A 15,960-nucleotide genomic window follows, 5' to 3' on the forward strand; every position below is an offset into this window, starting at 1 on the left:
AATACGTTTATCCAAATGGTACATTAAAAATGTCTGAAGGGGGTTGGGGATTTAGCTCAGTGGTAGAGCGCTTGCCTAGGAAGCGCAAGGCCCTGGGTTCAGTCCCCAGCTCCGGAAAAAAAAAAAAAAAAAAAAAGAAAAAAGAACCAAAAAAAATGTCTGAAGTTTTCGTTCATGCTTACAAGTCCAAGATGTAAGGTGGATTCGGTCTGAGAAGACCTGGTCAGACAGAGCATCCGTTGTATATATGAGAGATAGTTAATGATTCTTAGAGTCCTTTCTCACCGTCTTCTTTGTCTTTAGACATTCACTGTCACTGTTGTTGCTGTTTGGGTTGTTTGTTTGTGTTTGCCTGTGGGCCCCGAGTTTAGAATGTTTCCACATTTTTAAACAAGTCTAGTTGTTCATGTTGTTGGGTTGATTTCTTTAAATTGGAGGCAAAAGCTCCTGTGTATGACCGTGTGAGGGGAACGAAATTCGAACTGATCATTGCATTTTATACCCATCTTTTTAAAAATTTAACCCTTCCTGTATCTATTGTGCAGATTAATCATAGGATATAAGATGCTAAGCTGATACAACTGTGTGCATATTCTAAATAGATGACAGACTACGAGAAAATTGTCATAGCTGGCTGGAGGTCAGGGGAAATGTGGCCTTAGAGAAAATGCACCTGATAATGTGGTTTGTCTTTTAAACGTCGGAAGCTTAATATTGTACACAATAAACTGACTGGTCGTGGAAAAGTGGTTTAAGGGTGTTTAACTGTTGCTTTTCTAAGGTGCTAAAATAGGAGAATCGGACATGAACTCGCTGGGTGGTAGGCAGTGAGAAAAGCAATCTGTGTCCTGACAGGCTTGTGATTCACACTGTGAGGTTATGCAATTTGTAGCTATCGTCTCTCCATGCACCCTGCTTGGTAAGAAAGGTGAGTCTGAATTATAGCTGTCCAAAGAAAAGTGATAAATTACCTTCCCAGGTATATTGAGAGATTTAAATGATCCAAAGGGGCACCTGTGATTGAATTATGGAATGGAGGGTTGATTTAATGCAGTTTTAAAACACTATAAAGAAGCCCGCGTTCATGAGAAATCTTTGGAAAGATTCATTCTTTCGTGTTTATAATGAACATCAGGGAAATACACCAGGATCTAGTAGCGTTTGAGAGAATGATATTGACAAAATCTTAGGAGGTTGCCAGAAGAGTCTAAGATTATTCAATTCCACAGCTAGGAACATACAGCAAGAAGAAGCAATGTGAAAAAAAAAAGACAAATACACATGGCAGAGGTTGGAAAGCAAATGTTATTTACCAGGGTGCTCTTAAGTCAAGCTTCCAGCCTCACGGGGAGAAAAAGTCAGTGCCTGATAGTAGTATGTTGGATAAAAGAGACATCTTTTCCTTTTGTGCTAATATGGTGTATGCTATATGACTCTGAGTAAGTTCCATTACTAAGAACAAAACATCGCAAGGATCTAGTTATTCTCCACCAATAGTGACATCTACTATCAAGATGGTACCATAGTCTTCCATACTCATTAATTAACTACCGTTTAATTACCTGGGTGGGGGAGGGGAAGTGAGACGAGCTTGACACCTATATCTTAACACAGCTTTCTGTTTGCGCGAATATGACAAGGTTGTCTTGAAGATAAAAAGCTGCAAGGATGTGGTTAGATCATCAAAGAGGGTGACGTTACCGTTTCCCTTTGAACAAAACTGAAATAGGCTGACATAGATGCATTTAGAGATTGGACTCAAAAGCAGTAGCATGTTTGAGAGGAGTAGATCAGAGCCGCAGGTATTAAAGGAGGTTCTGTAGCTTAGAAATCCAAAAGGGAAACTCCCTTTCACGCCATCAGAATGTTACATTTGCTCGCCTGTGAACTGACAAGTGGGACTTTCCTACAGAGATGTCTTTTCTAGGTAACAGAAACTTAGAAGCAAAATCATTTCAAAATGTGATGTACAAGTAAGCAGTCCATACTTTACACACCCTTAGGGGGAAAGTCTGAGCGCTACTTAGAACGTTAAACAGACTGGTAAATGAGTAGGCTCACTAACCTTTGGAGAAAATAGTAGTCAAGGAGATAAACAGTTATTAAGTCCATATGCCAATGCTATGAATCCTTCTAATTCCAGGTTATGGGGTTAGTAGCAATTTATTTTTACAAAGCATCATTAAAAAAATAAAGTACCTTTTAAAGCAATGAAAATCCAAATATTATAGACTAATTAAAACTAAAAATAAAAAAGCATTTAAATAATTTCTAAAACATTTTTTAATGTAGAATGGGCGGTTTTAAATTGGGAACTGAAAAGAAAGAGACTTTGGAGTATTTTAAATGATTTTTGAATGTTTTGATCCTTATGCTTAAAAAACATTTTATTCTCAGTTTAGGGCTGAAATTTACACGTGAAAATTTATTGAAAGTAAGGTTGTTGATGGGGAAGGTGATGATAATTATTATGAATGAACAATACTGTGACTTTAGAAGCACAAGCACTTTTGAAACCAGTAAGGAATGGTTAGATTCTTCTCACTTTAGAAGGCTATAATAATTTTATTATCTTATGTATGCAATGGAACATAAGAAATTCTATGAATCTCCTGAACAGTCATCACTTAATCGATAAAAGTATGGAGGGAGAAAAATGTTACATAAATGTAATTATCTAAATGCCACAGGAAAACACTCTTCTTCTTAGAGTAAATTGAGAAACTTTTAGGTTTCATCAGAAAGACATGAATGGTTTACTTTAAAACACAGTAAGAATTTAACATTGTTTCAAAGCAGAGTCAGCAAAATTGCTTGGGAAATAAAGCAAATCCCAGCTGAAACTTCCGAGCTCACAGAGTCAAAGTTCACCAAAAGTGTATTTAGTATTTAAGCTGTAACTTTCCAAGCTTTCTCGATATGTGGCCAAGCCACTAACAGATATTTAAAGTCAGGGTTTGTGTCTGATACTAAAAATAAATAAATGAATAAAAGACACGAGATTTCTTAGATCTTCAACTGTCATTTCATCACTCCAGTTTAGACCTTCTTGCCTTCTTAGTGAAGCCAACACTAATTTACAGCTGCTGCTTTAAAATTAATGGCAAACGCAGAAGTTTGAGTGTTTCGTTTTCAATGAGACTGAAAATATTAGTCACGAAACCGTTTTGTTTTTTGTTTTTTAAACAGACAAAGTTCACTCAAACCAAAAGGGTTGTGAACTGTTAAACTGACAGGAAAGATTCTATCCAGACTTTGCTCAACTGAATCTTCAGCCTGAACTTCCCTTTCAATACCAAACATTGGTCGCAACAGCAGCTGCAGGGGCTTAGAGGCTTAATTTACTACTTACTGCTTTCATTTGTGAAATGTTAAATAAAGCTAACCCCCATCACAGGCCACCCTTCCTGGATATTTTGTACCAACGATCTGTGTTGTAGCAACCGAAATTTCACTGATTGTGCACTTGTCTGTCTCACCAGAAGCACTGAGTGGCACATTGGACAGCAGAAACACATTAAAAGCTGAAAGTCAAATTAGGTTCTATGTACAAACATATGTATCATAATGTAAGTCGTTTCAGCTTATTAGAGAGAGGAGAGAATCAGTGTGTCTAAATTTCATGGTATAAATAAAAGTATCATACTGATTGACGATGACACAGTTCACTGAAAGGAAAGGGAAAGAACTTAGAAATTCCCAAATGCTTTACTGTGCCTATGAAAGGAAAGAAAATACCTACATAACTTTTTTCCTAAATGAGATTTTTTATTATTACATAGTAATTCAGGACTTAGAAAAAGGTTATGGGAAAGATATTTTAGTTTGAAAAAGAGAAATCCTAAACATTCACATCACATGAAAACTAAAATTATATCAAAATATATGAAGAATATTTTTTTAACTTTACTATTTCACACTTGGCTATGAATTTGGTAGGATTGGATGACAAAAATTTGTACTTTTATCTTTAAGGCAAAAACATATCATGCACTTCATAAAGAAGCAAGCTATGTTTAGTACTAAAATATAATCTTCAACAACTTGCTCTATCAAAAGACAGGCTTAATAAAGCACTGGGTGGGAATGTTTGGTCCTGCTGAATAAGCCTCTTCAGCTACGAATAACATTACTGTCCTTTACAGTAGGTAGAAGACGGTGCAAAGTTGCTTTGCCATTTTCCATGAAAGAAATCTATAAATGGGACGGTATGCTCTTTTTTAAAGATGAAACATGTATAAATGGGCACTCTTATTTAATTATCCAGTTTTACACGTTTAAGAAATATTACACTAAGAATTAAAATAGTTTACTAATTATTGGCTAGACTGTGTGGAAGAGAAAAAAAAGCTGCCTTCGTATGTTTCGACACCCTTATTTGGCATCGTATTTTCTTAGGGTTTTGTTAATACATGAAAGCTGAGAAACTAAAGAACCAAAATACGGGAGCTAGGTTGAGCCAGATGGTAGACGGAAGCTGACAGCGTTCACAGATTTAGTCACAAGTGACGAAGCTTAAATGTGTCATCTCTAAAGAAAATAATATTAACAAGATCTTCCCAGCAGCACAACGAAGCCTTGAGAACAAGGTAATGACTTTGATCGTGGATACGCTTGGGAAGAGCTTTAACTTTTTCAACGTGGTGGCTACTTCAAATTACAACGGACTCAAACCGCCTGAGACAATGCTCTTCACCTTGCAATGGCTTCCCAACTCACCAGCTGATGTGTTCATGAAAGCTGCAGACCAAACAGCAGACGGGCTGAAGCGCACAGCAAACCTCACAGCTAAAAATAGAACGAAGTAACCTATCCACACGACTATCACATATGCTAATGTAAATTAACAAATCATTTACTAGGAATACCACCAGGACATTATAAATATAATGGTAATTTAAAAATAAACAAGGTCTTCAAGTGGGATTCAACTGTTTAAAACAAAGAAACAAACAAACAAAAAAATCAATTACAAGCCACGGTCCCAATCAAAAGGTTCAAAGTAGAATTTTGTAAAGCTTGAACATGATCCAGCCACCCCCTCGCACTCAGGCTCGCTAACCACAGACTTGTAAAACCTGAGCCGAACAACAAGATATTTTCATATCCTCAATCTTTTATTACAGGTGTCAAACTGATTCATCCTCAATAGTCCCTGCTGCCAGAGGCAATTGTAATTTTTATGAACTGTTTGCACATCGCACAATAATGAACTTACAAATTATTCTTTCCTTGCAAATGACAACTTTGTATACATTATTCAATATTTGTTCACTGTAGCGTTGTTTACCTCTTTGCCAGTTAAGAGGAACCATGCAAACATAGCCAGGACTAACATTCCGTTGGTATGAACAGCTCTTAGCTGGAAAAGCTCACCTTCAGAATGACAACCGCGGCCTTCATTAGCTTTGTACAAGTTGCATCAGAGGAAGCACTGAAGTGAGTTTATATTTACATGGGATTCCTTATTGTAAAGTAAAGTGTAAGTTTAATGTCCCACGAGTACACACATCATTTGTATTTGGAAAGATATTAGGAATGCATGGACTGATATTAATTATGAAGGTGTACTATTCGAGAAATACGCTTTTTACATTTTCGCATACACAAAGCGTTTTAAGGTTGGCTGGACGGGCTAATCAAACTATTATAATTTTGTTTTATATACGCTTTACATCATCCATGCAGCCTCACCTTAAGTGACTCCCTTCTTGCCTGACCACAGTTTCTTTTAAGTCATGACTGTAAATAACTTCTTTTCTATCAAGCACTTTTTTTCTTCTTTCATCAACTCCTGAGATTTAATGTTATGCCTGCCTATCATCTCATTCCTAATAATTTGTTCATGGCTAAGGTATTTTAGATTTAAATGAAAAGCTGGATGTGGGAGCCAGAGAGAGAGAGAGAGAGAGGGAGAGAGAGAGAGAGAGAGAGAGAGAGAGAGAGAGAGAGAGGATATAGGAATCGTGTGAGGCCAAAAATATCAGAGAAGTAAATGAGACACTCACTTTTTAATCAGTCAGATACCATTACAAAATTTCTATGTTAATATCACATCTATGAATATTTAGTATTTTGTAAACACTAAAAAAAGCAATGATTTTATACATAAGGGACATGCTCCCCCAAACTTCTCAAGTTCTGAATTACAGAAATACTCTAATTTAAGCATACTAACCAAATCAGTGATGGAGTGAAAGTATAAGAAAAATAAGATTCTTTCTCCCTCCATGTTAGGGAATGGATAGCCCATATTCTTATTAATTTTAGAACTGAAACAGCAGAACTCACTGGGTTTATTTCAATAATTCATTTTAGCTTAAAATGTCTGTCTGCCTAAAAACAAGACAGAACTATGGCAAGTTTATTTTCTGACTTTCTCTTCACTTCTTCACATAAGCTTACACCGCCATAACCATTTAATAAATCAAATCAATCTACATGTAAAATACAATAGGAGTCGAGGAACCTCTGTTCTATGTAGCCGAGTGTCAGATCACATTGGAGTCTCAATAAGGGAAAGGAAGAAAATGATTCCTGAGACGAATGTTTATTCTATGCCATACCATAAAATCGTGTCAAAGGTTAGTACTTAACTCAGTACTTTGCTCTATTGATAATGGGCTAGTATATTAAAAATTCCATCATCCTTGAAAAAGTGACTGTTCAATGACTTTGTTTTTTTTTTTTTTTTTATGGTTCTACATTTTTCCACGAGGGACATTAAATATAGCTGATTCACTTTTCCATTAAATATTTACATGTAAGCCATAAATCAAGTGTTCGGTATAAGTTTGCCAAACCCAACTTCGTTAAGGACATGATGTGACGGTTTTCGACTTATTGACGAAACTCACCTTATCTCCAGGACTAAAGAAGAATTGATTTTCCAGCCTTGTACGGAATGTTGGAAGATGGTGGAACCAGCCTTCCGAGTGATTTTATCAGAGTTGTTGACAAGTGATCTGCTCAAGCATAATTCACCATCTCTGAAAAGACAGATAGGCCAGCTGTGTGAAAATCAGAAGCATTTTGCTTAAGTGGCATCATGAACACAATTATATTTACATTATGGATTAAACGTGGGATATTATTTTCATAAGTTAGTAGAAAAAAGAAGCAAGTCTCTCTAGGAGTCATGTGACTGACATCAAAGCAAACCTCCAACCTCCCTCCCCCTTCTTGAAAAGTAATCTTTCATATAAGACAGACCTCCTGATATTTAAGAAAATATAACTCTCATCAAAGTTATAATACCAGTTGCTCCCACTGCTACTTAGACAACCAGAGGCAGGATGTTTGGCCAGTTACTTCTTCTACAAGCCTGTAACTTTTGCTGCCATGATTAATTTTGTTTCAAAGAAGACATAGAAAAAGAACTGGAAATATACTTTGCTGAGGACTACTAAGAAAATGTTGTGTATATCAGATCTGCTTATGTGCTTGATTTCATGCTCCATTTGCATTGTGCTCTTGGGCACTACTTCCCTAGGTCACTGTGGGCTTCACAAACAGCAAAAGCATTATTTAATATGCAGTGACCATGGTGGTTATGGGCTTTTCCTGTATAACAAAGTAACTTGGAAAGCATTGTTGAAGTGCCAATTAAAAAGGAACTAGCTTCTAATGTTGCTAAAGATGAGATTCCCAGGAAACAGAGAAGAAAATTCTTTCAGTTCATATGTCCGTTGCCTTTGTATTGGAGTAAAAGCAACTGACTCTTACAGTCAGTCATCTTTAATATACATACATACATATATATATATATATATATATATATATATATATATATATATATACCATCTTTAATATGGCCAGTACAGCATGTGAACCTGTAATGTTAGGAGTTTGGTCCACGTTATGTTGGAGAGAAACATCTATAGTTGTCATTTATATAATGAGGACCTGTAGCGCTAAGCAGGTCACTATCGACTAGATGTCTGCCTTTGTGATTTACAGTTAAAAAATGATTCAAATAATTAGTAGAAAGCAATCAACTATGACAGAGGAAGAAAAAGTTTAGTCTTTTCAATATTTGTACTGGTTTTAATTATTCCATTTGAATAGCATTGCTAAAAAGTAACATGGTTGTTCAAGCATCACCACATGTGAATGTGTGTGTATTACCTAGAATATTCTCTCTACTAATAGAAACTTTGCCTTTTAACAGGTGCTGATTCTAAAACTGGAAGCGTATTGCTGGGTACTTGTTTTGCATTATTTTTAATACGTAATTTTAATTTGCAGCACCTCCCTGTGCGACTTATGAAATCATATGAAACCACTCCCTGTGAAATTTGAAACTCTGTAAAAATTAATATTTTGCACAGTTCTACTGATGAAAATTACACATTTGCGTGTCTGTGCAAGGCTAATAATAGTCATTTTACAGAGGGCATTCAGGATGTTAGGAAACAGTACAATTCACTATGCAGTGACACAGTTATCAATCTTCACATTACACTCCTGATGACAATAATTGCATATGAGTAAGAATGTGAATGTGCCCGGAAGTTAACCTTCAGATTTTAGTGTACACCTTTAAGCAGGTATAAATTATCATCATTTTTATGGGAAGAGGCAAAGATCTTTCCAATCATCACTCCATCGATGACTGCCAATATCATTTTTTTCTACCATAGGTGGCTAAGGTTAGAATAATAATTATGAGACCTCGTATATTTTTATAGAAGTAAAACTATTCATGCCATTGAATTTTTTAAATTTATATCGTATTGTGGCACTTAATTACGGGTATAATTTCTACCTGTACAATGTTTTTTATGATGATAGGCTTAGTCTTAGAGGACCTTAACCGTACAAACACATATTCTGAGAACACTACTTCCTCACAGAGCAGCTTCTATTAAATTGGTGGCTGGCCATAGGCCAGGCTTTTATCTTTGGAAAGAACCTTGAATGAAAGTGGGTACCAGTAGTCAGACTTCTCTTTTACACTCAAAGGGATCATCTGACCCTATAAAGCCTACTTTATTTTTGTTCCCGCAAACATAAACAGCTCCCAAAAGATATTTTTTTGCCCACGATCTTGGTTTTACTCTGTCTGGAGAAAGATTCCCTTCTCATGAATTCAAGACATGAAGAATATTGCCACCCACTGCTTGCTTCTCATGCTAGTTTGTACAATGACCTCCAAACAGCTGCACTGAAAACATTATTTTCTTTTTGCACAGAGATTTCTACAAACCCTTCGACATGCTACTTTTAAAGGGAAGAAACAAAAGGCATCAAAGATATCACTCGGCACTAAAGAAAGTGAATTTACAGTATTCCTGATCGTGTGGTGTTGTGAAAATTCAACAAAGACGACCATGCATACGATGCCACTCTCAGGAATACCTGTGTCTGTTAATATCTACCAAATCGTTCCTTATTGTTTTTTTCTTTGGTATGAGTTTCTAGCCTTTGCAACAATGTATTTTGTCAGGTCTGATATATATGACAAAGGTGATTAAATACATTTTTGGATATTAGGTATCAGTGTCCTAGTATCTTAGAACACTGATTACTTAGCTTCAGAATGAATGTGAGTAGACTAAGCTCCTTCATTAATTTAAACTTTTAAAAACCACATCAACAAAAGGCCTGAAGACAACTAAGTCTGAACTCAAGCAGGGGTTAATTCTATATTTTATTCCCATAGGATCAAATGATATAGTATAGTGTGATTATAAAGTTCATCTGGGAAGTAAAGAGCAAACCATGGGATACTGCTTTCCAAAGCCGCCTTCTACTTTGAAACAGTTCAAGAGGCGTCCTGTGCAGCTATAATCTAAGCACTGGTTTTTAGCTTCACTGTCATCTTCACACATCACACAATCCAAAACTGTTGATTGTTTAGTAATAGGATGTAAGCAGCCTTGAGGGGTAAAAGGCACGGATAAGTATACTGAAGTCTCATTTTAGGTCTGCCCAGCAACTTCGGGCTAATCTAAAAGATTAAAAGAGGCGTTTATATATCATTTAACTTTGTCACACTTCCAAATGCTTTCCTCACTATATACGTAATGCATATGGGAATCTTAAAACCCGTCTCCAGCCTATTTTGGCGAGCACACCACAAGTGAAAAAGTAGGACAAACGTGGGAAAGCACGTGGGAAAACAGGAACTCTAGAATGACCCACTTAGTACTACCAGTGGTCCGAGGTAAATCTGCTAACAAAATCCTTCTATCAGGAAAGTTTATCCAGAAGGAAGTGGCAGCCTCAGTTGGTCAGTGATTATCTCTCAAACCGTTGGGAGTAACCCCTCACTCTTGTTGAACACACTGCTGGTGCTTCTCTGGAAATAGAAGGTGGATGGACAGACACCTTTCTCAGCTACTGCTTTCCTTTCTGCATAACACTGAGTCCTTGGTGCTGAAGCGGGAGCAATGCTTCATTGGTTGTGCATGGGTACTCTGCTAAAGACACGGTTGGGTGAAGAAGCCTCCTACCTAGTGAGAAATATTCATTGTGGTGGGGATGTTGACTCCGAACCCAGAGGCATCTAAAATTAAAGGACTTGGTTGGAACTACTGCCAACCTGTAAGGCACGCAGTGCCCCCCAAAGGCTGTAGACCGCCTCTATGATCTCACTTTTAAATGAAGCTTTGATCTTGCCTCCAGGGCCCCTTTACTCTCTAAGTCATTTCAAAACTGTCTTCTCCTTAAGCCTACGCTGAGAGGAGATGGTGAATTAGCTGGTGAGTCAAATGCTCCACCAGAGGCACTGTTGAGGAGTTGAAAGAAAATCATATGCTCAGGTCACAAGCTTCTCCCCGAAGGTTTCATTCTGGCAAAAAAGGGAATGAACGTCCAGAGAGATAACCAGCTACCTTGCACTGCTCCAGGCAACACTTGCTCCACCCCGTGCCTGTGTCTGGAGGCCCAGAGAAGTCAGGATTTCTCCAGCACGTGTGCGAGGACTGTCTCTACAACCAGGTCCCAGCCTTGTTCGAAAAAAGCTGCAGTTGTGGGCTTTAATTAAAGAGAAGGAGCTTTGAACGTGAATTTGTTTGTTTGTTTGTTTGTTTGTTTGTTTGACTGTCACAAATGAAGGCAGGCTGACTTCTTTCAGAAATCACACACACACACACACACACACACACACACACACACACACACACACAGGTCTTCTCTTTATCCTGCTCTGACTACAAGTTCTCTTAGAAAAAAGGATAGACAGAGACACCTGGCACCACACCTCTCTTCCTGTTTTGAGAACTCAAGTGCTGACCTCAAGCCTTCTCATAGAAACTGGGAAGAAAGAACTGCAGCTTAGCTTGCAAAAGGTGCGGAAAGCTTAGCTCAGTAGAGCTAACCAGCCACTGTATGGCTGCAGGCAGCAGTTCTGCTGCTGCCAGGGCTGTTCCCACCCTCCATAGGTTTCCAGAAAAAGGCCACAGAAGAAATGTCACTGTGAAACGTGGAGTGTCCTGAATCTGTTATTTTCCTTTAGGGAACCCGGGGTACATGCCTCTTTTCTGGAGGCAGTTTATCCAAGCAAGGAATTGATTCTTAAGCAGCGTTTGGACGGAGTGTTCATTGCCACGCCCACTCCTGCTCGCTAGGGTCCCAAACCACTGGGGTCCTATGGACGCTTGGCGGCTTTGTCTAGGCGCCCGCTCCCCGGAACCCATCAGTTCGGAAGGGAACAAAGAGCCTCTGCCTCTCCTAGGAATTCTCACACTCGCGGGTTCACCACCTTCAAGACCCCTTTGTCTGCCTGGCAAAAGCAGGTCTACTGGGGATGCCCGCTCCCCTCCCAGTTTTTCTTTTTGACCATTGATGTGGATTTTCAAACCATCCACTTCTATGTAAACGACTTCACATGATTATTTATCTATCTATCTATCTATCTATCTATCTATCTATCTATCTATCTATCTATCTATCTATCTCTGATACAGACCTTGAATAGGTTTGTTGAAGCACGAGGACCATGCAACCCACTCCTTTTTAGCTTTCCTTTCTCCTACAGTCCCCTTTGAGCCTCCTACTGTTAGGCTAGCTTTTTACTGAATAGTAAGTCCTTCCGGGAGGATACACCTGCGTCTTACTCACTTAATTGTGACGGATTACTCAGAGAGGAGCAGGGATATTAAGAAAAGAGCTGCGTAAAGTTTCATAGTGTGTGTTTTCAAAGCTCTATGCCCCGCCCCCACACAAAACGGCGCACACAAAAATGGCCAAAGCATCCTTCGTCGTTTTAGAAATGTCAGAGACAATTTAAAAACAGAAGGAAATCTCAGCCAGTGCAGTTTCCGACTGCGGAAACCTCTGGACTTGGAAGGATTTCCGAAACAGGACTTTTAACAGAGTTGACACGCAGGTCCACAACCTCAGAAAAAGCGCTTCCAAGCCTTGTCAGAGACACGAAGTTACAAGGCGCTCTGCTCTGGATAGACTTCAAAGGCAGAGAGGCCAGGGGAGAGAGGAAGGAAGTGAGATATTTACAGAACTTAATAGGGTGGAGATTGTGAACACATCTTGACAAACTCAAGAAAGAGCAGATTATAGTCTGTAAGGGAGCAGCTTCCAGTTCCCTTCTAAAACTGTAACCATGAAACCCAGGAGTTTTATCCGTGGAGGAATGAATAAGGAATTTTCCTTATTGATACTGAAATGTCTAACTTAAAGAAAGAAAGAGAGAGAGAGAAAGCAAAAAAAGAAAGAAAGAAAGAAAGAAAATAGATCTTACAGGCGTCCCCTCCCCCAACAAAACAAACAAACAAACAAAAATGAATAAGGAAGACCCATTTCAGTCAGTGAACATAAACTTTGGGAAAAACCCACTTTTTATGGTGTCTTCATAGACTGGCAGGATACAGAAGGCAGGAAGGAGAAAGCTTGGAGAGTAAAGACATCTCTGAATTCTGCTCAACCATTAAAATGACAAGGGCACACGTTCTTTGTTGACACTTCTGCAGTGACTTCTTTGGTGAGCAGCACCCTGTGCCAATACATCTGTCACCACCACCACCAACAGCAGCAGCAGCAGCACCACCACCACCACCATAACCACCATCATGGCACAGGACAAGTTAAACTCCTCCTGGAAACAGCCAGAGAAACGCGCACACACACACCTCCAAAGAGCCTCTGTCATTTAATTCATGACACTCGGCACAAGCACGCCCAAACCAACACACACAGCACCCCAAACGTCACTCTCCCGGCTCTAAGCACACTTCACTACGGCTTTATTTTGTGTCATATCCTGAACATGCATTTACCCGATGAGTTGCGTCTCTTGGTGCTCCTCAGTCCTGGCTATTTCTTTTGTCTTATAAAAGATCAGGAGTAGACTTATAGTGCAGATGGTCCACCGTTTTCTAATGGAGCGCATCTTGGGTGCCCGGGAAAGTCCAGGTTGTCCCAGCTCAGGCACCTTCTCCTGGTATAAAGGCTCCGTTTTGGGGAAATAATCAAGGGGGAGAAATCTGAAATTTGCGAAGGGAGCGTGGAGCCGAGATCCCAGAATCAGGTCGCTAGGACGTTCAGCGGTGGAGCTCTCCCGGTTCTCCAGCGCTGCCCAGCGCCCTGCCGCGCAGTTTGCGCTAGCCGGGCTGGGGTCGCTCTGTGCCGCCTCCCTGGGGCTCGGGTTTCTTTTCAAATGTGACACCTTGTGCATCGGAGGTGGCGGTTGCTTCTGCAGCTGGGCTCGGGGGCGTCACTGGCCCTTTCCTCGCCGTAGCAGGGAAATGATAAGCAAGGCCAGCCAATCACAGTGCTGAGGGGGCGGAGGCTGCTGTTGCCTTGCCTTGCTGGCGGCTGCTAGGAGAGTAACGTCGCGAGCTCCGTCTGCACTATTGCCTGGGGAGGAAGCTCACAGTCGCACGCGGACGCGTTCTCGGGCACAACCCCCCAAACCACAGACACACACAGGATCACACCGTCTCCTAGGACGCCCAAACGTCAAGGCTCCAGATCCGCTAGCTTCGACACCAGCTGACTACACGGATGTAAAGAGTGCATCTCAGCTAAGAAAGAGACTCATCCCACCAGAGGAATGCAATGGCTACGGCTAGAGAGGGCTCGAGAAAGGAGCCTATTATTCAAAGCATGTTTGCTAAACACACATAAACGCACGAGCGAATAAACCCGTCCGAGGTAAAGCGAAATCCAACAGGGAAGTGGAAGGGGAACGTTCCTTATTCAGTGCACAACTCTGTCTGGAAAATACAATTATTCACAGGAGCCAATGAGCTGATCTCGCCCTCTGAGTGGATGGGGATTGAGGAACCCAGCTTGAAGCTTGCGGTAAGCAAGTGAAGTCAGAGGTGTCTTTACAAACATTACGGATACTTAAGTGACCCACGCTTTGTCATTTGGAAACTCCTCACGAAGTGAAGGCAAGTCCAGTGCCATTTAAACTTCACCGCTGAGAATCAGAATTCTGAGAAAAGGCAGCTTCCTCCTCCGGCACACCCACAAACACATTCGCAGTCCTAGGGAAGAAGGAACGCCGGGTAAAAAGGCAGGAAAGGCAGGCTCCTCCTGAAAATCTGGCTGAAGTGTATTGGGCTCTGATTTTCACCCCTCCTCCCGCCTACCATTTTCCTTACTCCTATTGTATTGTGCAGCTGGCGCGCTTTCTGAGTATTCTAGCTGAGCACCTCTCCATCCCTAGTTTCCGGCACATCCAAGACTGCTCAGGCTTATCACACATAACATCTACACTCTTCCTCAGCAGGAGACAGAGCCTGGAAGCCAGATTCCTTCCTATCTGTGTGCCTTTGCCCCAGGATCTCAGAGGCTCTGAAGTCTGACTTCCTGCTCCTTCACCCTGAGCAGTGCCTTTAGTAGTTCTTCGCACTTGCCATTTAAGTTTGCACTTTCCACATCAGGAAATGATAAGGCCCAACCCCAGGACTTGGGTATCCTTGGATTTGGAGGAATTCTGAATGCCTCAAGGAACAGCATTACGTAAAAAAAGACATCTCTCTTGCTTAAAACTCGAGGTTTGAGAACCTTTGCCCAAACCTTTGCTGAGGTCTCTAACAGGAAACCAACAGGACTTAATGTAAGACCCCTGTCCCTTACTTATGCGTGTCAGTCTCAGTTTGAGGTTTCAGAAGTTAAGTATCCTAAGTTTTGAGAGACCGATCTCTGCAGGACAGCCAAGCAAAGGGCCAAGTCTAAAATGCCCCAAGGAGCAAATAATTATGCGTCTTTATTGACACTACAAGTGGCCTGCTGAGAGCCTTTCCAGTTTATTGATGTCCAGGCAAATCCGGCTTACCTTAATGCATTTTTGTTACACAGACTTCTCAACTAGCAGTGGGGAGAAGAATAAAACAGTCTCTCATATGAGTTAAAGGGAAGAGGTATTGGCCGGGGTGTGTAAAAATGCTGTTCGTTGCAAGGAAAGTCTTATTCACAAGCAGAAAATATCATTTTCATTTTTCCTATATTAGTTCATTTTTTCCCTCACATAAGTGCCCAACTTAAAAGAAAAAAAACTTTTGTTTTTATATATTGCCCTTTGCTTGTTTCCGGACATAGAATCACATATAATAAGTGCCCAATCACAGAAGACCTTGACTTTAGCTAGAATGCACAGTCATAAATAGTGCAATCTCACCCAAATCAGGAAGTCTGTCATCATTATTCTCAATTCTTCGGCGTCAGCTGGCTTGGGTAATTGGCCATGGTACTCTTTTGCATACAGTATAATGGTTTGTAAGCAGGCATGAACCTTTTACAATGGACTACCGATTACAGCCCGTCAATTAAATAATCTTCAATGTGTAATAGTCAATTTAAATGTCTTGTGAGATATGTCTTTTTCACTTGTGCTGCTCTGAATCACCTCAGTCTGTAAGAAGCACTCTAATTGCTTAAGGCTCACATGTTAACTGTCTGTAGACTCTTGTTTCAGCCCATGGGTTTTGTTGTTCTATTTCTATTTCTTATCACACAGCCTTTTGAAATGTTAGAAACACACAGAATATG

General features: G+C 40.1%; 1 protein-coding gene across 1 annotated transcript in view; it reads right to left on the minus strand.

Moving 5' to 3' along the window:
- Positions 1 to 13,680, minus strand: part of St8sia4 (ST8 alpha-N-acetyl-neuraminide alpha-2,8-sialyltransferase 4) — a 92,354-nt gene extending 78,674 nt beyond the window's left edge. Inside the window, 2 exon segments of the mRNA NM_053914.2 lie at positions 6,858 to 6,989; positions 13,239 to 13,680. Of these exon segments, the coding sequence (NP_446366.2) occupies positions 6,858 to 6,989; positions 13,239 to 13,351 (245 nt within the window). The 5' untranslated portion in view covers positions 13,352 to 13,680.
- Positions 13,681 to 15,960: the final 2,280 nt, after the last annotated feature.

Source organism: Rattus norvegicus, chromosome 9 (genome assembly GCF_021556685.1).
Source record: "Rattus norvegicus strain SHRSP/BbbUtx chromosome 9, alternate assembly SHRSP_T2T, whole genome shotgun sequence".
In the NCBI taxonomy this organism is placed as follows: Eukaryota; Metazoa; Chordata; class Mammalia; order Rodentia; family Muridae; genus Rattus; species Rattus norvegicus.